Here is a 26,800-nt window from a genome sequence, read left to right on the forward strand (position 1 = left end):
CAGCAGGCAGAAATTGCTGATTATTGGGGGAGCAATATAGTACCAAAATAAAAGCCTCTTGGGAAATAGTGCTAACGTCTGACCTACGTTAAATACAGTGTATCCCAAAGTCACTGCATGCCAGTTTGAGGTTAAAGACTGCTGAACATCGTCAATGCTAAACAAGAACGTCAGTTACCATGCTGACAATGTGTACAGAGCTTAAGCTGACATTGGATATTTTTATTATCTTAAATTCTGCGTACAGGATCACCAGTGACAAATTTCCAGACTAGTCTCCGGTATATATATTCTTCACTTGTTGGCAGCAAGCCCTGCTATTTCAGTCTCGGTATGGAGTCAGAGAGGGTGCCTCAAAATCAGTCAGTCAATTGACTGAGAAATGTTGGTTATATTTGTAAACCAGACCATTTCATCATTTTTATTTTTGAGGAAGTTTTATTCCTTTTACATTTATATCCTGATGCATTCTGAAACCTTTCCAGCAAGCAGAGAATTGACAAAAATGACTCTGTTGCCTTTCATGGATATAAAGTTCGCAATCTTTGGCTTGATGAATACATGAAGACAGCTTCAGTGAAGCAACAACAAAATAACACTCTGGGATGCATGGAGATAGTTAAAGGTATTATATCAACATAAATCTATCTTTCCTGGTTGCCAGTGAAATATGTGAGGGTCTTTAGCCTCACCTGAACAGCAACCACCCTCGACCTCCAGTTAAAAAGGCTGAAATACATGAAGGGAGTCAATGTAGGCAAGGTAAAGGAGAGCCACCAGTGCCTGTCAAGCTCTATCCTAGCATATGTCACTTTCTTTGGGAGAGTAAAGATAAGAAGAATAGATACAAGATAAAATGGAGCAATCTTTAGAGTCAGAGGAGGGCTGCATAGTAGTCCTTTGTACTCCGTTATAAGACTGACCCATTACAATAGCACCAGTCACACAAGCTTTGTATTTGTGACCATGTAGAAAATATTGGGCTTTTGTAAGATTACGCACCTTTCTCAATCTCTGTCTAAAATCCTAAAGCTGGAAACAGGGTAGAAATAATTTGTTCTGTCATGACCAAACATTTGATTTGCAGAAATAAATAGTTATTCTCTGAATCTTGGCTTGGTTTTAAACAATGTCCTTCAGAGTTAATATGATATTAATTATATCCTAACATTCCCTGTAGACATCTTCTGCTCAAATGGACAGCGCTTAGTCTGCTGCCAAGAATGTTGTGCAGAATTAAAAGCTCTCACTGGTTTTGAGGCTACTTTGGGGAAAACCCTTAAATTAAATTATCTTTTTTAATTTCCATTTGTTTATCTTAACATATCTTGGGCGATGTGCAATATTCAGAGCACAAATTCATTAAACGAACACCATTAATTATGGATGCTTCTATATATCACTTAAAAAAAGAAAAAAAAAAAATCTCTGCCCAATGATATAATTCTTAAGGTAAGTTTGCTTTGTCATGCAATTGGGATTTAACGTACGTTCTTTCTTTCGTTGACATATTCCATTCTTCGGCTTGTTTATTTCGTCTCATTGTTCTCTTTTTTTAAATTAAGAGTACCCAATTATTTTTTTTCCAATTAAGGGGCAATTTAGCGTGGCCAATCCGCATACCCTGCACATCTTTGGGTGGTGGGGGTGAAGCCCACACAGACACTGGGGGAATGTGCAAACTCCACATGGACAGTGACCCAGGGCCGGGATTCGAACCCATGTCCTCAGCGCCATAGGCACAGAGGCTAAAAACTGCCACCATGCCGGCACTGTGCCACCACAGTTAAAGGAACAGTTGCAGCATCCTTACTCTAATGTGTGCAGTTGTGATTAGCTAATGCGATCATTCTGAAAGATAGACGGTAATCAAAATGACAACATGGCAGATAATTGCTGAGTAATTGCAAGTATCTTTTTTCCAGTGTATTGTGCTTGATGATACCAATAACGCAGTGCTCTGTGTTGTCTTTGTAGGACCACATCCAATCCCAAAGAATGGTGCAGACGCCATTGAAGTCTCTGGGACCAGTACAGTACATACATTGCCACCTCCAGGATTAAGGCCCCCACCTTTACCTCAGTATCCACCATATGTGACTTCAGAATGTAAGTAGTCACCTTCTTATTTATAAACCAGGATGAATATAATTTTATGATTGTCTCTGGAACACACAAATATTTCAAATCTGTAATAGTGACATATTAATAATTATCTTGCCATGTACAAATCCAGCCTGTTGTCAGCCAGTCAAAATTATATGAATTAATTGAGATTTTAAAATGCTTATGGTTTCATATTGCTGCAGATATTTTTTTTGTGGGTGCTTACTGTGGTTTTGTGCATCTACATCAAGCATGGTTTTGTCTAGTTTATCGCCCATTTAATTTTTGTCATCAATATACTCAGCAAATTTAAATTGTGCAGTCGTATGCAGGGCATCATCATTCAATCGGGAAACTATCAGGCGTTCATTGAAGAAATTGTGACATCATCTACGACTCTAAATCATTTTGAATTGTTGTAGCTGAAAAATGTTTTTGTGCCAGAAATATGAGGCTTTAAAGGCACTTTATCCTTTACTCTTTCAATATAGTTTGACTCCATGTAGAAATGAATACTCAGTCATCCAATAAGAAGAAAAATGTGGCACAGTCTTTTTAGGAAGAAGACACTATTTATAGAACTTCTCTTGTTACCTTGGAGAAAATGGAAGTAGAGCAGTTTAGGGAAGGAATTCCAGAGCTTAAGGGCTAAGCAGCTTAGGTCATGACTGCCAATGGCGAAGCAATGAAAATTGGAGGTCCATAAGAGGGCTGCAATCTCGGAGGTAGAGGTGAGGAGGCTATGGAGGGATGTGAAAAGAAGGATGAGAATTCTAGCAGGCAATGACATGAGGGCAGTGCAATAGCAATAAGATAATTGAGGAGGAATCCTGTTTCACTGACTTTGGTGAAGGATCAATGTTGGCTATGGTGCTGAAGAAGTCCCTTGCTCTTCTGAGGGTGCTGTAGGATTTTTTGAATATGCGAGATCCCCATTGTTCCAACCAGCCTCGGACGCGGTTCCCCAAAAGTAATTGGTCTGGGTGAGACCCCTTGATTGTTCCCACCTGGCTGGGATACTCACAAATTGTTCAAATCCAGGTGAGGAGGGATGACCGGCTGTGTCTTTATTCAAACCACTCTCTTGTAGCAACAAAGGTTTAATCTAACATGGTTTCCTTTCCCATACCTTTTCCAGATGCAATAGGTATGTTTAAAAAGGAGCCTAATCAACTAGGCTTCTTGAGTTAAGAGAGAGTTTATTAACTAGTAAAAGTTGAGGAGAAATGCTAAAACACCTGCATCTGCAATCATACAGACAAGAGATAAGTAAACATAAAAAAAGGTTTACGGAAAACTCCTGGAGTTGCACGTAGTAGATGATGCCGCTTATGCCCCTAGTTCTGGAGTTGCATGTAGCAAATGATGACGCTTATGCCCCCCAGTTCTAAGAACTTTTGTGAGACCACATCCACCTGGCTGTGGCACCTGTGCTATCCCTTGCTCTCAGCCCTGGTTCTGGGCTGCAAATGCATGCTGTGTCAATGTATGCAGATGGTGCTTCACCGCTATGCTTTTAGGGTTTGCACAGTGCTAATATTTAGGTTTGTGGCTGCAAATGTGAAATAGTGTGGGGTTTCTTCTCGATTGGTGTCTTCCCACTCTTCCCAGCATTGTTGTGCCAGGTAGAATTTCATGGGTTTTGCAAGAAAACCGTCACAGGATAGCGTTTTTGTGAGTGAAGAGATGATGCTTGGATGAGGAAAACCAAAACTATATGCTTACTACACGCGATGCAATTCCTAACCCACTTGAGGGTTGCTTCCTATTGGCCTCAATTTTAAGGCTAGCAGAAGAGCTGGAATAGAGATGAAACCCAACAGGGTGCACTTGGGGTGGGGACCGTCAATAATTGTCCCCTTTTAAAGGGATTGCCCCTCTCCCGGGTGCTCGCTCACACTCACATTCCCCCTCTCCAGCAAGAGCCCACCCTCTCCAGCAAGATCCCCACCGTGTGGAGCCTTTGCTCAAGCCCTCGCCACAACGCCCCTGAATTTAGCATCATCCTACCTCCACCATTGACATTTGGAATTGATTGTAGTCTCGGTCATGGCCACCGATCAATGGAATGCTAAATGGCTCCTGCACTACCAGCGTTAATTTTTCTTGCTGCGTCTTCTGGTGTCAGGGTGGGAAACCTATTAAATTTTGTTCGTGGGAACCAAAAGCTGAACTCCAGATGGGCTTCCCCAAGACAAGACACAATTTCAGCGTCACTGCTATCTCCTAAGACTTATGAATCATAGCTTTAACGTAGCTTTATCGACCCAAAAGTAATTTTGCCAATTTTCTCCCCTCCTTGTCTGAAGGTGTCTGTTCTTGAGTCCAGTTTCTCACATACCGCTTGCATGCTGCCTTATCATCCCAGTGGCCTTTCAAATCTGTGATCCTTACTGATTGTCACTGAGTGACCGTGTAAGAATGATCACCAATCCTGGTGTGTTTGTCAACTAATGAGCATGCATTAACACTTTCCAGCAGGGATCAAAGGAAAACTATTTAGAGCAAGAACTTTTAATTATTTGTTTCCCTTTCCTGGCCCTGGGCATGGAGGCCCAATGTTGCACCTGTGCCATCAACCTAATTGATATTACCTAATTCATCACAGATCATGAGCGAAAACGCAGACCTCTTTTGTCTTGTGTGTCTTGGTTACTTGGTGCTTTAACCAGTTGTGATATTGTGATAATGTCTTCAGAATTTAGTTTCTAAATTATGGAAAATGTTTCAGTGCGTACGTATGTAAAACTTTCGACCACTATGTGTATATTAGCTTGAATGTTTCAGACATTATATTTTCCCCTTGCTTGACAGCAGTTAAATGTTTTGACTGTTGCATTGAATCACTCATTGCAATTTTGGTATTCCCAGCAACCATGGCATGGAATAGAGTTGGGTTCCAGTTTCTTTCCCCTTGACTCTAAGAATGTATTTCTAACAACTGATTGCAATATGATCAGATTCCTGACTTTATTGCTTTACCACTCTGCTTCAATAAAATATTATGATGAGGCCTTTATGTTTCAGATAACTATGAGCCTGATGGATATAACCCCGAAGCTCCCAGTATTACTGGAGGTGCCAGGCCTCCGTATCGACACTACATCCCACGAGTTCACAATGAGCGTCCAAATCTGATTGGTTTAACTTCCAACACTATGGATGGTCCTTCACGAGGTAAAAAAAATACTGTGATGCTTTGTAGCAGGTTGATTGCAGGTGGTCTTCAGCTATTAGTACAATTTCTTAATTACAAGGTGGTGTTGGTTCAGAATTTATATCTTAATGTAGGAATTAGTAAATGTAACTGAATAAATCTTTTAATTTGAGTTCAGAATGGGGAAAAGATAGTTTATACAGTAAATCTATAGTTGTGGCATCTGTACTTGAGACTCTACGCTGCCAAGGTGCATAGCAATCTAATAAATCTAATTTCTAAAACAAAATGTAAAGATGGAGCTACTGGGTTTCCCAACACACTTAGAATTTGTCATTAAATTTAGGATGTTGTCATGTCGTTGTGTCACTACTGCACTGAGATTGCAACTTGAGCCACCCTTAATTATTGTTTAGAAATTCAAAGTAATGCATTTACAATCAGGCGAGCAAACTTATTAGGCCAGAATTCTCCGGTCGTTCACTGGCAATGGATTTTTATGGTCCTGCTGGCAGCGCACCCCTACTTGCAGCGTGGCATGGCTTAAGTGTGCTGCCTCCCTCACCGAGCAACACACGGCTGGGAGGCTGGAGAATCCTGCCCTTCATGTATTGTTCAAAGCAAAACACTATGGGTGCTGGAATAACTGAAACAAAAACCGAAAATGCTGGAAATGCTCAGTAGGTCTGGCAGCATCTGGAGAGAGAAGCAGAGTTAACATTTTGGGCTTTGAGAAAGAGTCATCCAGATTTGAAACGTTAACTCTTAGATGCTGTCAGACCTGCTGAGATTGCTCAGTATTTTCTGTTTCTGTAACCTTTCAGGGTCATCAACCTGAAATTAATTTGCTTCCCTCTCCACATATAGTCACAATTTCAAAGAACTCTTAGCGCTGAAAAATAATTGTTGGTTTAAATTGAAGTCGTTGGTTTGGAATTTGGGTCTGAATGCTGCTTTCTGATGATTTGGTTTTTGACAGAAAGAAGATGGAGAGCAAAGTGCTTCTATTCCGTTTAATCTGGAGGATTTTTATAGACATCATAAAAGTGAATTGTTGAAGTTAAACGATTTCTTCTCAGATTTCAATGCGTATCTTCAATTGATTGGGTTATTTGCAGGCCATTTGGTGTTTTGGGCTGGTGTTTTGAGATGGCGGTCTCCCTTGAGTTTCCAATTAGACTGGAATCAGCTGCGGCAGTTTCACTACACAAGAAATCCACAGGATGGAGGCAGATAATATAACACCCAGTATATCTGAAGTGTTTTGCACCAGCGCAGCACAATGTCTTTGTCCTGAGATGCTATTATATCATTTTCTATTACTACCTCTGTGAAGCTGCACTCTTCGGCATTGTTCTCATGGTTAGCCATGACTGAAAATGCACCCATGCGGAAACCAAAAGGCATTTTGGAAAGTATTTTGTACGCTGTGAACAATTCGGTTGTATATGCAGATGGCTCACAATGATGTTGTCAATTTTCTTATTCTTTAACACTTCCAGTGCCTGTGAAAGTTAATCAAACCGAGATCTGTATAGCCGCAACAACCAGCAACAGTGTGTCACGTGTAGTTATTGAACCAGAATCTCGGAAAAGGACTGTAGTGACTGTGGATGGACCACCTACGAAAAAGCCTTGGATGGACAAGTAAGGTTGCACTGTGAATGTTCTTGTTTTTTAGGTTAAGGAATGCAACTGTGAAGAATGGATGATACCCATTTCATGGAATAAATACTTCTACATTAAATTTTGCATGATCCTGAGTGCTCAAGTCAGATTTCTTTGATCAGGTTTTTGCAACCAGCAAAATGAAGGATTAGATCCGATGATTCTGGTGTGGATTTAACATTACTGTACCATCCAGTCCATACTGACTAACTTATTAATGTGATGTTCCTGTTGGTTTTAATGTAAAAAATCCTGAAGTACTTTTCACTTTGATCTGTTCCATTTACAAGTTAAAAGGGCAACAAACTGAACATGACATGAAGCATTGTTCTGAATTTTGATTAGAAGTCTGCTCTTTGCTCTGCAAGTTCTCTTGACTGCTGAAATAGGAAGCTTGCTGAGTTGTATTTTTGGGGTTCAAACCTACCTCCTTTAATATACAGTACAGTGTACCAATGTGCTGTAACATATCTGGAATTTGTTTTTGGGGGGAATTGTATATTTATGTATGTTTGTTCATTTTAAGAATTTAAATATGTCTAATTAATATTTCACAGCATCAGATTAATGGGAGTTGTGTATTCTGGTAGCAATTAATTGAATGTATCAATTTCACATTTCATTCATTTCTCCAAAACTGAAATCTGGTGTAGAATTTAGCTTTGACACAACAATTTTTAACTTGAACCCATTGTTGAAGGCAAATGCTTATCAAAGAATACTGGAGTCCTGGATGCCATTATATAAATGTTGCACTTTATTTTAAATCAGCAGGCAAAGCTTTAACCATCAAAACAAGCAAGGGTTTCAGAAGAAAACTCAACACACATATGATAACACAAAGCTAGAGGTCCGCAAAATCCCAAGAGAAATGAACACTATTACCCAGCTCAATGAGCATTTCAGTAAATTTGGTACTATTGTCAACATTCAGGTAAGCAGACTGTCACTTTATAAAGAATTAAAATTATTATTTTTCACGAGTCATGTGATAAATGGAGCATTATCTCCTGTTTGTAAAGGAGCAATGATATCAAATATTACTGTTCAACAGATCACCTGCTTTCAGATGAAAGTCTGCATCAAAGGGAGAGATTTTAGTGCTGGTAATTGAAAGACCAGCTCCATCAAGTCGAGCAAAACCTGTTACACGTGCAAAATATTGGCAACTGCCGTCATGGGAAATGATGGCATTGTTTGCCGCTTCTGTATTGAACATCGTCTGTTGTGGCTGTAGAGGCCAATTCATGAGTGGCAGTCCTTTCACAGCTGGCACAGATGAACAGCATTGGCCCAAGGTCAACTGATGTTTTTTTATTTTGGGCTCTTCTCTGTCATCTGGTCATTTCCTTTATTTCTCTGCCGTTGCTGATCCCCAGACACTCCGGTCAGCAACGATGGCTTCCCATGCGTCAACCCTGATCCCGGTCAACTTAAAGACTCGCTCACAGACATCATCCCATTAACAGAATCGCCATAAAACATATCTTGGATATGCGGCTGTCATCGGTTCAGCTCACCCCACTCAGCTAATGGAGTTGCCACTGACTCATGAAGGCAAACCTGCTGGGGATCCTTGCAAGCTGCTATGCTTCCATATTTGGCCCTCTTGCCTTGCCGGAAGTTGTCCAATGTTCATTTGAGGCAGTGGAGATGGGAGCTGTTCAGTGGCTTTTCTTGGCTTACATAGGCTGTCCATGCCTTGCTACTGTAAAGGAGGGTGCTGAAAACACAAGCCTGGGACACACAAAGCTTTGTATTTTTGGTTAGTTTGTTGTTTGTAAAACCAAATATATTACTGGATCCCATCGATGTGCTTTAACTACCAGACTATCAAAGCAAACTTCAAAGTGAACTTTATACTTTCCACGCGAGCTATCCCACCCTCCTAAACATTGGTGATCAGTACACCAAAATTTGTTTGACTTGTATCAAGCTTAGAGGGAAGCATGGTGCTGGCTTTAGAGGTGAAAAGACAATGTACCAGTTAACCACATTAAAGTATATTTAGTATTTAAATACTTACTTTGTGAAACAGTATATAAGTTAACTGGATGAATGAGGACGTGTCATACACATCAGAAAGTTGGCCATCCACTTTTGGGTTGACCTTTCCAAAAAACTATGATCCTTTTGATTTATAAGAATGGTTCCTGGGCTGGTGAATATTAGCAAGGGTTGTACTGCTTGGAGCAGGGGTGATTTGATGGAGGTGCACTCGATTAACATTGTTTTTGATAAGATTGTAGAAAAAGCTTTCCCTGTTAGCTGATGATGTGGATATACCGGCGTTGGACTGGGGTGGGCAGTGTAAGAAGTCTGACAATACCAGGTTAAAGTCCAACAGTCTCAATTCACACCTCTTTAACCTGTGGTTACCCCTCTCTCCAGTCGCTCAATCTGGACCTGTAAAGACTTCATTACCTGCAAAGACTTGCATTCAAAGCATCGTGTTGCATCATTGACTTGTCTATATGTGTGTTTCTGGAACCCACCTCTTCATTCATCTGAGGAAAGAGCCGCGCTCCGAAAGCTTGTGAATCGAAACAAACCTGTTGAATTTTAACCTGTGTTGTCAGACTTCTTACTGTGTCCATTAGCTGATGGTACAAGGACTCGGGGACATTTTCAAGAACCTCATCATTGATATGAATTGATTGGGAGAGAGGCATGTCATTCATGCACCTGACACCAGACTCCCAAACTATCCTATTCCAAACTCGGTTGCAGTACAAGAGTCCAGATGGACCGACATGTTCTCAAAGTGCCCATGAAGAGATCAAAATGGCGAAAGTTCAATTGGGAAGGCCTGAGAAGGGAAAAACTCAATTTTATAATCGTTATCCTTCAAACCTACGATTCTAATTTAAGACTAATTAGTGGACAAAACACTGGAGAATCGGTTTTAGTGTATATAACAACATTTTTCATATATGTTGTGCATTTAATATAGGAAAAGACCTTGTGGATGCATAATCAGACAGAAATGGTACTGCGACAAAGAGCAAGCAAGATATTAAGAGGCATCAAAAATCTTGATCAAAGAGGGATGTTTTTAGGAAGTTGTTAAAAGATGAGAGATGTGGAGAAATGGAACAGTTTAGAGAAGAAATTCCAGAACCACGGGCTCGGAGCTAAAGACATTCATAAGGATAGCGGATGAAGGAAGGAAGCGTTTCACTTCAGAGGAATAGCAAGTTTGATGGGGATTTTTGCACGACTGTTTGAAAGGTATATAGATGAGCAGATGCAAGGTCATTAAGTTTTTTTGCACATAATTCTGAATTTGAGGTACAGGGGACCACGATATAGAAGAAAATGTGTGTGGGGGCGGGGAATGATAAGTAGGTTTGCAGATGACACAAAGATTGGCCGGGTGGTTGACAGTAAAGGAGAAGGTCTTGGGTTACAGGAGGATATGATTGGTCAGATGGGCAGATCAGTGGCAGATGGAATATAACCCAGAAAAGTGTGAGGTGATGCACTTTGGAAGGAGTAACATGATGAGGGAATACTCTATGAATGGTCAGACACTAGGAAGCTCAGAGGAATAGGGGCATTTTGGGATGCTTGTCCACAGATCCCTGAAGGTGGCAGGTTAATAGGGTACTTAAGAAGGCGTATGGGATACTTGCCTGTATCAGTCGTGGCATTGATTGAAGAACAGGGACCGTGGCATTGATTGAAGAACAGGGAGGTTATGTTGGAGCTATCCAGGACTTTGGTTAGGCCACAGCTTGAGTACTGTGTTCCTTTCTGGTCACTGCACTATGGAAAGGATGTGATTGCACTAGAGAGGGTGCAGAGGAGATTCACCAGGATGTTGCCTGATATGGAGCATTTTAGCTATGAAGAGAGGCTGGATAAGCTTGGGTTGTTTTCTTTGGAGCAGAGAAGGCTGAGAGGGGACGCACATGATCAAGGTGTATAAGATTGAGGGACATGGACAAGGTGGATAGAAAACAGCTATTCCTCTCAGTTAAAGGGTTAATAACAAGGGGGTGCAATTTTAAGGTAAAAGAAAGGATGTATAGAGGGGATTTGAGGAAATTCTTTTTAACCCAGAGGGTGGTGGGAATCTGGAAAGCCTGGGAGGGTAGTTGAGGCAGGAAACCTCAATTTTTCAAACATACTTGGATGAGCACTTGAAATTTCATAAAATTCAAGGCAATGAGCCAAGTGTTGGGAAGTGGGATTTCTGTAAATGAAATTCGTTTTTTTTTTTTGTCGGTGCATGCTTGATGGGTCGAAAGGCCTCTTCAGTACTGTCTGATTCTATGATTACTGATTAGGGAAAATGGGTGATGAGGGAGCTGGACCTGGTGTAGGCTAAGGTGGAACCTGGATTAACTTGTTTATTGACATTTCTACCACCTTCTCAAACCCAATATCAGCTTGCAATCATATAATGATCAACATTCAAGACACCTTCTTACCCTTTATTGTTAACTAATTCTAGTTATTATTTATCATTAAACCTAATATGGTCTGTTTCCTTGATGGTTTTAAAACATATTGTTGAGAAAACTACCTCCACTATTGAGCGGCATATCAGGATCAAATGTGTGGTTGTTGGAATATCGGTATTACATCCATATATTTTGGTCTCCATGCAAACAGTTTTGTTGGCTTAACACTTGAATCAATAACTATTGCACTGTAACAAAATAGACAAGTTAAATAATTTACCAGGATGACGCTTTTACCGTGGAAATAAATGACCACACTATGATGAGCATTGCAATTTTCTTAAGACATTTCAGTTAACATTATGTGCTAGCTGTAGTAAACAAAGGCTTGAATCTGCTGAACACCATTTCCAATGGCAGGCACAAATAGAACCTGAAGCTATTATTCTCTTGTCTGAATGAATATAATGCTGGTCCAAAGTATTGATTCCACCCACTCCCCTCCTTCCACTTAATCCTTCAGGTGGCCTTTGGTGGTGATCCAGAAGCCGCTCTCATTCAATACTCTCATAACGAGGAGGCAAAACGGGCCATTTCCAGCACTGCAGCAGTACTGAACAACAGATTTATTAGGGTATACTGGCACAGAGAGAACAATGGAGTTCAACATCAACATCAACATCAGCAACAGCATCAGCAAGTACAGACACAACAGTTAGCAGTGTCACAGCACAGCACTGTTCATAAGGTACTGGTTTACTATTTTACTGCACGTCTAATACTTTAGTAATCAGACTGGTGTATTTTGTGATTTCGACAACAAGATTCTTCAACTATATGGAAACCAAAACTGATAACTCAGTTTATCTAACCCAATGTCACTTGAAGGGAATCAAATATGAGCATTGGTCCCAATGGAAAAATCGCATATGTGCGAATGGACTCCAAATGCACATTTATTTTGCAGACTTAAAAATTATTCCTGCAAATGTATATGAAATAGTACTCCAGTTAAAAGTGAACCTGTTTAAATGGACAGTCCTCTTTTTTTGTATGACTCCGTATAGAATGTTCAAATCAAATCCCGGAATTATTCAGTTTCAAGTAACGATGATTGCAATCTATTCTGTATTTTTATTGAAATGAGTGGCGGTTTGGCGGAACTTTAGCACGTTCGATCTATTTGCTACAGTGTAAAGCAGCACAATATAACTTGCATCCACAATTGCCCCATAATGAATTTCAGCCTTGAATAAACCTTTGGCAAAGTGGGGTTAAAAGCAAATTACTGCGGATTCTGGAATCCGAACCAATAACAAAGTGCTGGACAATCTCAACAGGTCTGACAGCATCTGTGGAGGGAGAAGAGAGCTAACGTTTTGAATCTGGATGACTCTTTGTCAAAGGCCTAAAGTCAAAGTGGCCAAGCTCTACCACTATCTTTTTTGTCCACTTTTGTACAGCTTCCAAGTTGTCAAAGTGGGGTTCCTTTTTCGTTCATGAAGCTCGTTATAGTGTGTGGGCAAAATAAATTGGTGCTTTTCCCCCTTAAGTCAGATGTGTTGCAAATTACACTGCCTTCCTTAATTCAAAAAGAAAGCAACTGTATATTTTATGATAGATAAAAGAATGTTTTAGTGCTTTGCAACCTAGTTACATTAAACAGTTACACAAAATATGGCTTTACTACAATGATAATAAATCACTGATGAAGAACAGGGCCTTATCGCACACGTGGACATATCCAAAGCATTTGCTCAAACCATTCAACATTCATTGACAGTAAATGTGAAAAGAGGATCTGAGTCTGTGGTTTGTGGGGTTCGTGCAACCAAAAGCTGTCTGCTTCGAATGTGTCCCAACCTCAGTTTGGGTATTGATAATGCCAAGTACCTCCACCTCCTCCGTCTCTTTGCTTTTCTTTTTCCTGCTTCGCTTTACTGCCTGTGCTCATACATTCTCCTTTCTTTCCCGTTGTAGCTTTCAGTGGGAAATTGAAAATCTGTTTCTGCTAAACATTGGCAGCCGGTGACTTCATTTTGCTACATGTGTTACACAGATTCCTGCTTCAGTAGTTGTTTGCCTTCTGTAATCAGACTAATAGTTAATTTGTATACGTTTTGTTAAACCTGCTTACAACATTGCAACGAATACATTATGCAAAGAGTATGTTGTACAATAATTCCTTTCATATGCAGTTTTATCACTTTTTTTTCGCATCCAATTACTTTTCAAACTTTTGGACCCTATGACTTGATGGGCCGAATGGCCTCCATCTGTGACGTAAGAGGTCATTTTCATCTAATATGAACTAGTTTTGAATTCCAAGTTTCCATAGGTCCAAGGATCATGTTCAGAATATACAAACAGACGGTTATAAAATCCTAAAAAGCATGAATAAAGAAGTCATGTGTTGAATACTAATTCCCATGATCACAAACCCTGTTATCTATGTTCCAGATACTAAACCGAAACCAAAATCCAGGGCCTTTTGTACTTACAAATCCATCAGTAAAGCAACGACTTGGGCCATTGGGTGGAAGTCAGCCTGATGGGACACAAATAAGTTCAAGCCAGTTTGGAGCTGGTGGAGAAGCTTCACAGGTAATGACTATTCCAGTTTCATGTTTCTATTTGCAAAAACAACTTGTGGGGGATTATCCGTCGCCTCAAGGTGAAATCGGCAAAGGCGGTTGGGCGGAGAATAGGTTCTGGGCCGCCGCGATTCTCCTCCTCAGATGGGAGAGTTCCCGACAGCACGATTCACTCATGCTTTTAAAAATCGTGAAACTGGTATCGTGGCTTATGAGAGAGAGAGAGAGGAGGTAGGACATAGTGGCTGTGGGCTGTCGGGCCGGACACTGCGGACTGGTTGAGCTGCTCGGGGTTGGGTGGGTATGTGCCGGGGGAACATGCCGGGGTGCCAACCCCCCCCCACCCCAAAAACACTCGCACACGGGACGGTGTCCACAAGACAAGAAGCATGAGTAGACCGTGTCAACACTTAGTCTCATATATAGAGAATCACGCCCCATGCATTTATTTAACACCCTTTAATGTAGAAAAGATAGCGAGAAGCTAGATCATAAAGAAATTTAAGCAAGAGGACAAAATGTTTAAATTTGAAGCATTGTGCCTTGGAAACCAGTCAAACCAGTGCAAGTCAGGAAAGTGGAGATGATGGGTGAGGGGATGGTGCTGCTTAGGATGAGGGCAACATAGTTTCAGCAGTAGGCCTGATGTAGGGGTTTGAAGTTCAACTTAAGATTGGATATGATTTTAAACTAGATGGTGGCCAGGGAAGAGGATGGAATCTGATCTGAGTGTATAGAAGTTTTGACGGGAGCTAGCGCCAATAGCTGCAGTGTTCTCAATGTATAATTGTTGATTGTGACTCAACCAAGACTATATTTTGGACAAGCACCCTGACAACTCCGAATCCGTACAAAAGTGGACAACAAAGTAAAGTGGTAGAGATTGGCCTCATTAGATATATATGAAATCTGACCCAATGTCTCTAATTTTGATTGCCGCTGTGCAGCGTCAGAATGGAAGGAGAGGGTTTTTCAAAGTGTAGATTGCGACCAGTGGGTGGGTGTCAGGAGTGTCACAGAACGATCGGTCGCATTGTTTCCTCTGTGGTCCCCATTGTGGAAGAAGTACCCAACGACCACTGCCAGCATATTTATTGAGAATGGCAGCAGCTGTCTCCTTTTAAATAAAAAGGAAATTAGGCTGTCTGCAGTCTTCCGACTAGGAGCAGCAGCAGTGAGCAAGTACACCTGATGTCACTCGCCATATTTGTACGTGCTTTTGCCACCAAATCACAGTGGAGAGGTTCTTCAGCTACTGACGAGCAAGGCAAGAGGACTGTGCAGATTAATCATTTTCTTACAAGTAAGAGAAGGCCAGAGGTACAAGTCAGCAGTGTACCTCCTGGCCAGGGTCGCACAACTGAATCTGCTGGAGAGAGCTGTTCAGAGGAGTCCACAGCAGGACAAGAGCAGCGCTAGTGTAAGCTCTCTACAGAGCTCCAGAGCCTCTGGTTAACAGCCTACAAAGAAGAAACTTGATCTGGAACAAAGCAATATAAAGAAAACTTCTTGAGGTTTGGTTTTGTCAATTGTGCCAGTGCAAATAAGGATGCAAAGCCCATCTGTGTCATAAGCAGGGAAGGACTGACAAATGAGAGAAGTTTCGGATTTTGAAAGAGAAATAGTGGGTGCAAAATTCCTTTTGTGGTTGAGACCCCAGCGTAAGTTATTAACTTACAGCTGACTCCAAATAAAAAGACGACACTGCTTTTTTGACTTGTGGTTGCACATCTATAAACACACTGAAAGCCCATGAGGTTGTCAGCATTCTGGAGTATAATCTACCAGGAGAGTCCAATGCTGAGTAAAACGTGCATTTTGTTGATATTGCCCTTCACAATGACCTACATGTGTGGTGATGGATCACGAGACGGAACTGGCTGAAGTCTGCAGATGATTGTGCATTTCCCTCTCCTCTAAACCTGATTGGAGTGAAATCATGGGGACCAAGCAGGCTCCCTTTTCATATTAAAGGTAAGTGAACCTGGCAAGGGTCGTGAAGGTCGGCCTGTTGGCAAAAGTGGGTTGTGGGAAGAAAGTTTGAAAAACATTTATATGGACAATGATGTGAGGGCTGGAAAGGAAGCCGTTGTCTGAGATTCTCTGGCTGGGATGGTTTCAGTAAAAGTAAAAATGATGGGGTGGTCAAAAAGGACATGGAGGGATAATGCAGCACATCAAAGGACAACCAGGGGCTGGTTTAGCACAGGGCTAAATTACTGGCTTTGAAAGCAGACCAAGGCAGGCCAGCAGCACTGTTCAATTCCCATACCAGCCTCCCCGAACAGGCGCCGGAATGTGGCGACTAGGGGCTTTTCACAGTAACTTCATTTGAAGCCTACTTGTGACAATAAGCGATTTTCTTTTCATTTTCATTTTCTTCATTTTAGACTTGGAAATGAATGCCAGTCCGAGAAAACCATCTATTTAAACTTGCATAAATGATTGCTGGGTTTCAAGACTGGGAGGAAAAAGGTGTGATCATGTTCAAAAACTTGTTTCTTGCAGGTTGTTTTGCAACATTTGAAGAATTGAAGGAGAAATAAGCTCTCCAGAGGGAGGCCTTTAGATATACACAGATACAGGCTTTCATAAAGGAGACCTTCCCTACGTTCCCAATGTTACCCCCTTCTTGGAAGAGGAGGCGCTGATGGCTTTGGGGATAAAATTGGAAGTTACCACTACGATTTATGGAACAATTATGGAAGCAGGATCCAAATTTTTGGATAGGGTTAAGGCCAAATGGAAGGAGCTTTGGTGTGAAATTTTACGGAGGAAAAATGCATAGACTTTGTGTGCAAGGTTGGCACTGATACAACTGAACGCAGCTCACAGAACACATTTGACAAGGTTGAGAATGAGTCGCATGTTTGAAGGAATTCAGAACATTTGTGACCGATGCAGGAGAAGACCAGCCTCTCGCAATCATGTACACATAGATCATAGAATTTACAGTGCAGAAGGAGGCCATTCAGCCCATGTTTTGGGCATGGCTGGAACTGAGGAAATTATGGAACACCACCTTTAGCACCATGTCGGCAGTGTTCCAGATGGACCTAGAACCCAGTTCCCTGGGAGCCACATTCGGGGTGTTGGACTTGCTGAAGCTCCAGACAGGGGCAGAGACAGAAGTCTTAGCCTTTCCCCTGTGCCGAGGAGGCGGATGCTAGTGGGTTGGAGGTAGGTTTCTCCACCCTCTGCCTCAATTTGGCTGAGAGATTTAATGGAGTTTCTAAGCCTGGAGAAGGTTAAGTTTAGTTTGAGAGAATGAGGAGGGGTTTCATAAACAATGGCGTCTGTTCATAGCTCACTTTAAGGGATTAACCTCAGTCAGCAGCTAAAGGAGGAACGGGGTAGTTAGTTAATTCATTGTTTTCAAGTTGAGGAAGGGGTTGTTAAATGTTAGTTAGATATGTGTAATAATTTTTTAAAAGCTGAAAAATATTTATTTAAATAAATTGATGACATGTTTTCGATGTGCTTCAATGCTATGGCTGAGTCAGACAACTGATTGGAGTTTCAAACATTTGAGTTGCAGCAAAGATAAGCACAGAATTGCAAAGTGACAACATTATCAAGAAGTTGAGAGAGGAAAGGGAGGTTGAGGATATGCCAATAGTTTTCAAGAACAAGATTGAGGGATTGTTTGAGGAATGGATGGCAATGATGGTGTTGAAATTGAGAGGGAGGTATTTGCATTAGCTGCTCTAAAGAGCCTGAAAGAGAAGTTGGGTCGTCAGCACTTGCTGTCAATGTAATCAAGGAGTAGAAGGAGGATTTTGTGTTCAAGATGAACTCTTGCGGGCATGAAGAGAGATAAAAGAGCAGCTCAAGAAAAAACTCTGCAATCTCAGCGGGTCTAACTGCATCGTGGAGAGAGAAGGGCACTAACATTTTGAATCTGGATGACTCTTTGTCAAAAGCTGCTGAGATTGTCCAGTATTTTCTGTTTTGTTTCCGATACCAGCATCCGCAGTAACTTGTTTTTATTTTGGCTCAAGAATTATGTGGGCTCAGGGCTGGGGCAAGAGTGAAACCTAGGGGGAAGGTTTGACTTGGCTGGCAAGGGGAACTGTGAGAAACAATTAAAGGCAGCTGAAATGATGCTCACAAGTATCTTATGTTTGTTGGTGAGGGCAAAAGTAACACGCAAGTAATTCTACATAACATAAATACAAATTATTGTGAGTTCTCCCCCCCACCCCCTCCACCGAATGTTTGGTTTGGCTTAAACTAAAGCAGAAATAGCGTTTTACCCATCAGCATATCATTAATTGCTCCATTGTATGCCTTTAGAACAATGTAAGATTGGAGTTTTGGTTGATTCTGTTTTATAAATATTGGTTACTGGAGTCTAAGTTACCCAATTTTTTTCTCATTAAGGGACACGTTAGCGTGGCCATTACACCTACCCTGCACATCTTTTGGGTTGTGAGGGTGAGACCCAGGCAGACATGGGGAGAATGTGCAAACTCCACACGGACAGTGACCCAGGGCTGGGATTGAACCTGCGTCCTCGGAGCCGTGAGGCAGCAGTGCTAACCACTACGCCACCGTGCCGCCCTAAGATGCCCAAGTTTACAGATGACATTAAAGCAGTAGAAGTAGATGGTCAGAAGCAATCAAAAAAAACTGAAGATTATGGGCAGAAAAGTGATGGATCGATCCACTTTTGTCACTCCCAAATCCCATGAAAGAATAAAGAGAATAAAATGCAACTAAGTGTGAAGTGATGAGATTTGACCAAATGTAGCAGTAAGTAGGTACTTTCAAATCCAAGATCAGTATCATCATAAACCTGGGAGTCTGAAAGAGAATAGCAAGATATCAAATTGCACAGCAAAATCTAAGCTGTAAAATGATGAATGCCCTTGACCCAAATTCAAAATGGATGTCATGATATTACGGAAGATTAAACATAGGATGTAATGTTCATGCCAACACAGAAGAGTACTTGACCGTAAAGAATAATGTGTACTTGGGCAGCATGGTGGCACAGTGGTTAGCACAGCTGCCTGACGGCGCCGAGGTCCCAGGTTCGATCCCGGCCCTGGGTCACTGTCCGTGTGGAGTTTGCATAGTGGCCTTATGGAGAGAGTTTAGCTATATCTTTTGGGAGAGAAATAGTTGGAATCCTCCACCCATACTGCAGAATCAGAAGTGAAACTGAAATGGACCCTCCTGGCTCTGAGAAACATTTCAGAGGAATAAGATCCAATCACCACCTGTTACAGAGCAGAGCACAGCTGTTTGGTCCAATTCATTGGCCACTAGCCACATCAATCAGACAGAGTCATCACCCCGGACAGCCAATCTTCAATCACCAAGCTAAAACAGCACAGTCTGCTGGAATCTGCTTGCTTGAATGAAAGGCTGCTTCTGGGCTGCTTTGCCTTAAAGTCACAGGTCCATTAATCATCCATAGATTAAAAAAATGTAACACCAAAAAGAAAAGAAAGGGAAAATAAGGGAATCAACTCGGGGGGGGGGGGGGGGCGGGGGGGGGGGGGGGGGGGGGGGGGGGACAGGAAGGACCCTTGCAGGATGTAGACTTAGTTAAAAAATTAAGTACACAATTCAGGAAAATTATATTGGCTCTCATCGATTATATTAGAAACTGCAAAAAAATGACAATTCTCGGTCATCTGCAAGGAATGATAGTTATTAACTGGTAACATAAAGATGTATTTCACAATTACTTATTTGAAGAGCAGATGAGAACATTCTGAAATACATGCTATAGATCTTTCTGAAATGCAGGCCATGCAGTGTTTATCAAACTCTAACCTTTTTTCCCCCGTGATCCACTTTTGCCAACCAACCAACCTTCGGGACCCACGTTTGCCGACCTTTGTAACATGCCATGTTTGCATACATTTCATGGGAATTGGAAGCCTACTTGGTCCTTACTCCATTCAGGTTCACAGAAGAAGAGGACAATGCATATCAGATGCAGAGTTCAGCAAGTTCCTTTTTGCTGTCTTCATTTTTGTGTGAACAAAAATTCCAACCTCGCACAGTAGCAACAAAGTAACTGTTTTACTCAGCACTGGATCCTCTTGGGAGATGCTACTCCAGAATGCTGATAGCTTCATGGACGTTTGGTGTGTTTTTAATGTGCTGTCACAGGTCGGGTACAGCAGCTTTTCATTTGGAGTCAGCTGTAAGTTAATCATAACTCTGGGGTTTCAACCTCAGAAGGAATTTTTCACCCACCACTTCTCTTTTAAAATCTGAAACTTCTCTCATTCACCAGTATGTCCCTGCATCTAACACACATGGATTTTGCATCCGCACAATTGACAAAACCATACCTCAAGAAATCATCTTAATACTGCTTTGTTCTCAAGTTAAGTTTCTTCATAAGTTGTTCACCTGAGGCCCTAGAACTTGGTGCAGAGCCCCCCTCTTTTCAGTGATTTCGGGCCAAAAGCACGTACAGACAGGGCGCTTGATGTTTGTATATGCTCTCTGACCTCACTGCAACTGCTTATAGTCAGAAGACTGCACACAGCCTCATTTGGTTCTTATTTTAAAACTGGTAGCAGCAGCCATTTTCAATTCAAATGCCAGTAGCGGTCACTGGGCGCGACCCTCCTGGCACCCGCCCGCAACCCACCAGCGGGTCGAGTCCCACCATTTGAAAAACCCTGTGCCATGGTATCATTTTGTCATATCAAGTTATCTAGCATGACCTGAGTATTATAATTAAACACCATTTGTGTCTTCCTGGGACTTTGTTCTACAGCCAATATTGTGCGCACTATTTAATATTCCATAATACTTGTCTGAAGTTATAATGCTATTAAGTTATTATGCTAACTTTGTTTCTCCTAGGGGCCTCCTACTTCCACAAGCCTGATAAAGGCAGGATATAGTTCTGCAGTCACAAAGACAAACCATAAATCTTCTGTTACATCCAGTAAAGCAATTGAAGCAAAAGAAGCTCTCAAGAAAAAGCAGGTACTGTAGATATTACTGGCATAGTTTCCTTTGTAGTGTTTTGGGCATCTTATGTACACTTCATTCACTCTTGAATTAAATTTAGGAACAGGAAATAGGAGCAGGTGTAGACCATTAGCCCCCTTGTGTCTGTTAATGCCATTCAACTAGCTCATGGCTGCTGATCTACCTCAAAACCATTTTACCACATTATCCATGGTATTTTTAATGTCTAGAAATCTATTCATCGCTCTCTTGAATATACTCAATTAATGCATCTAATTTTACGGTGGGTTCTTTAGTACCTGATTTAAATGCTAATTTTGAGCAGATCTGTTACTCATACTAATGTTGGAAAGCTTAAGACTACTGTGTTATTGCACTCGTAGTGCTATGTTACTGGACTAGGAACCCAGAGACTTAGGGCGCGATTCTCCGCAAATGCGGAGAGTCGTAAAGGCTGCTGTGAAACCGGCCGTGTTTCACGGCAGCCTCCGCGCCCCCTCCCGGGACCCGATTCACCCCCCCCCCCGGTCGGGGCTAGCATCGCGGCCCCGTGAAGAACGGCATCGCGGGCTGAGCGAACGTACGCTAAGCCCGGCCGCCAAGACTCACGGCGGCTGACGCGCACGATGACGTCAGCTGCGCATGCGCGATTGGACGGGTCCAACCCGCGCATGCGTGGATATGCGTCAAACCCGCGCATGCGCGGTCCGTCATGCCCCTCAGCCGGCCCGCAGACTGATCCTGCGGGGCGGCGGAGGGACAAAGTGTGCGCGGGTATCGGACCCGCTGTCCGCGATCGGTGCCCACCGATCGCGGGCCCATGCCACCCTTGGCACGGCCGTGGTGCAGCCGTGCCATTCGGTGCCATGGTTGTGCAGAACGGCACTTTGCGGCCGTTTTCAAGAATGGTGAGAGGAGGTGTGTTTAAATTCATGAAAACGGCCTGGGAACTCGGCCCATCGGATAGGGGAGAATCCCTGTTGCCGTAAAAAAAAAATGGCGAGCAGCGATTCGTGTCGGGGGGTGGGGGGGGGGGGGGGGGGGGGAGAATAGCTGGAGGTCGGGAAAAATGTTGGGAAGGCCCTCCCGCTATTCTCCGACCCGTCATGGGGGGCGGAGAATCGCGCCCTTAGACTCCAATTGTGGAGATAATTAACATAGAACATAGAACGATACAGCGCAGTACAGGCCCTTCGGCCCTCGATGTTGCACCGACATGGAAAAAAACTAAAGGCCATCTAACCTACACTATGCCCTTATCATCCATATGCTTATCCAATAAACTTTTAAATGCCCTCAATGTTGGCGAGTTCACTACTGTTGCAGGTAGGGCATTCCACGGCCTCACCACTCTTTGCGTATAAAACCCACCTCTGACCTCTGTCCTATATCTATTACCCCTCAATTTAAGGCTATATCCCCTCGTGCTAGCCACCCCCATCCGCGGGAGAAGGCTCTCGCTGTCCACCCTATCTAACCCTCTGATCATTTTGTATGCCTCTATTAAGTCACCTCTTAACCTTCTTCTCTCTAACGAAAACAACCTCAAGTCCATCAGCCTTTCCTCATAAGATTTTCCCTCCATACCAGGCAACATCCTGGTAAATCTCCTCTGCACCCGTTCCAAAGCTTCCACGTCCTTCCTATAATGAGGCAACCAGAACTGTACGCAATACTCCAAATGCGGCCGTACTAGAGTTTTGTACAACTGCAACATGACCTCATGGCTCCGGAACTCAATCCCTCTACCAATAAAGGCCAACACACCATAGGCCTTCTTCACAACCCTATCAACCTGGGTGGCAAATTAGTTCAAATTCTATCATTGTGATTGGGAATTTAAATTCAATTAATGAAATAAAGTAATTTTGTGGTCAGTAATCATGACCATGAAACTACCATTATCTATCTCTTCAAAATCCCAACAAGTTCACTAATGTCATTGGGGAGCAAAATCTGCATTCCTTACAAGACAGTGCCTGTATGTGACTCCACACCTTTTGCAATGTGGGTGATTCTTAAATGGTATCAAGCTGCTACAAGAAAATTATTTTACAAAATCTGATGAACCGTCCTGCATTGACCTCGAGCATCAGACCTGACAGTCAACACTGCAACAAATTCCTCAGTAAATCTAGGGACCTGTGCAAACATTGGCAAAGTAGTACCACAAGCCTATCGAGCAACAGCCTGACACAGCCATAGAATCATACAGTGGTATAGGACTGAATTATCTGAGGCAGCAGATTGCCTGCCCCCTACATTGGCCAGTAAAAGGCTGTAGGTGGGATTTCTGTCCTTCAGGAGCAGAAAGGCCTGCCTCTGATTGGCTGACAGCTCTCAGGAACGTCTGTACCGAGGCGAGCAGCGTTGGGTCAGGATGTGGGTAGGTTTATGGATGTCTCTTATTACGATACCAGACCAGACCAGACCCCAACAGTGGCTAGGATACTGGACCAAAATCCCAATCTTTTAGTTCATTTTAATATTGCAGAAAGAATGATTTGCTCCAGAAGTGATTACATGGAAAAAAAATAGGGCTTTCGTATCTCCAAAACGAAGCTTTATTACAAATACAATATTAACTTTTAACTTCAAATCTGAAAAAGAAGAGCTTCCAATTACCTCTTAACATGACTTAAGTTTCCCACTAAACAACAAGAAAAGAAACATACGTTCTCAATCCAGCTTGAAAATCAGCAGGGTCTATCGTAATACTTGCTATTCAAAACAGATTCTGGCTCTTGTTAAAGCCCCTTCAGACTCTGGCTGAATATCTTCAAATAACTGCTTCAGCTGGTTGTTTCAGCCTCTTCATTGTCTTCAGACAAGACTGCTCTGCTTTTAAAATATTATTACTCTTAATTTTAAACTGTCCCACTGGGAAAGAAAATTGCCTTTACTTGTGCTCTTTTTAAAAAAAAAAAAGCAAGTGTTGCCAGATTTAATTTCCAAAAGTCTTTCTCCAATGCTTTCAAAATAGCTCTCTGCCATCCTTAACTCCACCCAGCAATGACCTTACCACCCCAAGCTAAAAAAACAAATTAAATTTCCGGGGACTGAAAGCATATCAACTCTCCAGACACTTCCCCAGGCAAACCACTATGTGTTAGCCCAGATTGGAAAAACTCATTCCTTTGTCAAATTCACCTGCTGGCTGCTACAACCACCCAGACCCTGCAGAACAGAACTCATTCAATAAAAATAAATGACCATTGCAGTCAAACACATTCTAACCCTAGGCTTTTAACCCTTAAACTGCCCACTGCATTTAGAATCCAATTTTCCTCAAATCTTCCAATTGTCTTATTCACTAGCTGCCAAGTGGGAAGTCCCCAGCTGGGAGAGTGGGGCTAGGGTTTGAGAGGCTATGCGTGGAGACCAACTGTTTGAAGAGGGCAGGGGGAGTGAAACACGATTGCCACCTCCTGTGCTGCAATGATTCTGTGGCCAGACTTTCTTTTTGGGATTGGGGGTGGGTTCCAATGGCCCAAGATGCACTCCCCCACCCCCAAAACAAACTCCACCAACACCAGCTCACAGGGAAAGCTGCTGGACTGGATGCCAGACGCCATGGATGGAAAATTTAATGGCATGAGATAAAACCTGCGCAAGGAACTCTCCTGTTTTAATTACCACCTATCGCCCTCTTTCGGGTGATGAAACGGTCTCCTCAATGTTGGACACCATGGAGTGTAAACACAACATATTTTGGTTGGGCTCTTCAATGTCCACCTCCAGGAGTGGCTCAGTAACACCACAACCAATAGGTCTGCGCAGATGGTGAGAGAAAAAGCATGAAGGAAGAATCTACTTGACTAATTCCTAACCAGTCAAAGTGTTGCAAAGGAAGGTGTCTTGGCTAAGAATGACCCTACCTAACCTTTGTAGGAGTGAAGCCTCATCTTTATACTGAGGATGCCATCCATTATGTTGTGTGGCACCACCGCTGTACAAAATGGAAGAGATTCAAATCCGATCCAGCATCTCAAAGCTGGGCTGTGAACTATCAGCAGGATCAGAATTCTCAACCCCCTCAATTAGTAAGCATTCTAACAGCATATTCTTCACTCTACCATTACCATAGAGAACCAATGTCTCAACTCTGCTTCGACAGTGAATGCAGGAGAACATCGCAAGAGCAACACTGAATTTACCTGAAAATTGGGTTCCAATCTGGTGAACCCACAGCGGAACACTTTATGCTCACTGAACAGCAGAATCATAGTAGAGACAGAGCTCAGTGATCCCACAGTAAAAGAATCAGATCGAAGTTCTGCAGTACTGTCACTTCCAGTCACAAAAGTCAATGGACAATTAAACAACAGTAGGAGGCAACTCCCAAGAACACCCCAATCCCAGATGGCAGAGCCGTGCACATGATACAAAAGACAAGTCTGAAGCATTTGCAGGCATCTTCAGCCACAAGTGCTGAATGGATAACCTATCTCTGCTTCTATTTAAGGTCACAGATGCCAGTGTGATATCGCCGTACGTGATATCAATAAATGGCTGAAGGCACTGGATACAGCAAAGGCAATGGGCCCTGACAACATTCTGACTGTGTAATTGAAGACTTTTGCTCCAGAACTATCCACTTTTGTAGCCAAGCTGTTTCAGTACAGCCACAACACTGGCCTCTGCCTGACAATGTGGAAAATTGCCCAGAGTACATCTTGTCCACAAGAAGCAGGACTAATCCAATCCATCCATCCAATTACTTTCCCATCAATCCACTTGATTTTCAGCATCGTGACGTAAAATACCATTGACTGCTATTAAGTGGCACTTACACACCAGTAACCTACTTGCTGATGCTTAGTTTGGGTTCTGCCAGATCTACTCTGGCAGCATGGTCGCACAAGTGATTAGCACTGTGGCTTCACAGCGCCAGGGTCCCAGGTTCGATTCCCTGCAGGGTCACTGTCTGTGCGCAGTCTGCATGTTCTCCCCGTGTGTGCGTGGGTTTCCTCCAGGTGCCCCTGTTTCCTCCCACAGTCCAAAGACGTGCAGGTTAGGTGGATTGGCCATGATAAATTGCCCTCAGTGACCAAAAAGGAGGGGTTATTGGGTTACGGGGATAGGGTGGAAGTGAGGGCTTAAGTGGGTCGGTGCAGACTCGGTGGGCCGAATGGCCTCCTTCTGCACTGTATGTTCTATGTACTCATCTCCACACCTTAATACTATTGTGTTCCAAATATGGAGCTGAATTGCATAGCTAAGGTGAGAGAGACTGTGCTTGATATCAAGGCAGCATTTAATTGTGTACCGCATCAAGGAGCTCTGGCAAAATTGAAGTCCATGAGAATCCAGGATGAAATCTCTTCACTGCTTAGGAGTACGATAATTGTGGTTGTTGGAGGTCGATCGTCTCTGTCTCAGGAGATCCTCGGGGTGGTGTCCTGGCCACAAGTATTTTCAACTGCTTAATCAATATTTGACGTTTCATTCATGACATAAACAGAAATATGGAAATTTTCATCGACTGCAGTGTTCATTTGCACTCAGCTATTAAGATAATGAAGCAGTCTGTGCCTGCATGCATTAAGACCTGGATAAGGTTCGGGCTTGGGCTCAGAAGCAAAAATGAGATGCATAGAATCATAGAATTAACCGTGCAGAAGGAGGCCATTCGAGTCTGCACCGGTCTTGGAACGAGCACCCTATCCCCGTAACCCCACCTAACCTTTTTTTGGACAGTAAGGGGAATTTTAGCATGGCATGCCATACACGTGCCAGTCAATGATCATCTCCAACAAGAGAGATTCTGGATTTCTGTCCTTGTCATTCAGTGGCATAAACGTTGTTGAATCTGCCGCTAACTATATTCTAGGGAATTACCATTTACCAGAAATTTAACTGAATATTTAAATACTGTGGCCATAAGGGAAACTCGGAGGCTAGGTATTTTCTAGGAG

At 42.6% G+C, this 26,800-nt stretch overlaps 1 protein-coding gene across 6 annotated transcripts in view; it reads left to right on the forward strand.

Moving 5' to 3' along the window:
• Positions 1 to 26,800, forward strand: part of rbm27 (RNA binding motif protein 27) — a 160,274-nt gene that overhangs the window by 60,873 nt on the left and 72,601 nt on the right. For all 6 annotated transcript variants that reach the window (XR_005460510.1, XM_038796137.1, XM_038796133.1 and 3 more), the window contains 7 exons: positions 1,978 to 2,109; positions 5,134 to 5,283; positions 6,766 to 6,910; positions 7,703 to 7,865; positions 11,864 to 12,088; positions 13,801 to 13,944; positions 20,772 to 20,897. Coding sequence is in view for 5 of the 6 variants with exons in the window: in XM_038796137.1 (XP_038652065.1) it covers positions 1,978 to 2,109; positions 5,134 to 5,283; positions 6,766 to 6,910; positions 7,703 to 7,865; positions 11,864 to 12,088; positions 13,801 to 13,944; positions 20,772 to 20,897 (1,085 nt within the window). In the remaining variant the exon portion in view is untranslated. The remainder of the gene's footprint in view (positions 1 to 1,977; positions 2,110 to 5,133; positions 5,284 to 6,765; positions 6,911 to 7,702; positions 7,866 to 11,863; positions 12,089 to 13,800; positions 13,945 to 20,771; positions 20,898 to 26,800) is intronic.

The sequence above is a fragment of the Scyliorhinus canicula genome, chromosome 4 (genome assembly GCF_902713615.1).
Source record: "Scyliorhinus canicula chromosome 4, sScyCan1.1, whole genome shotgun sequence".
Lineage (NCBI taxonomy): Eukaryota > Metazoa > Chordata > Chondrichthyes > Carcharhiniformes > Scyliorhinidae > Scyliorhinus > Scyliorhinus canicula.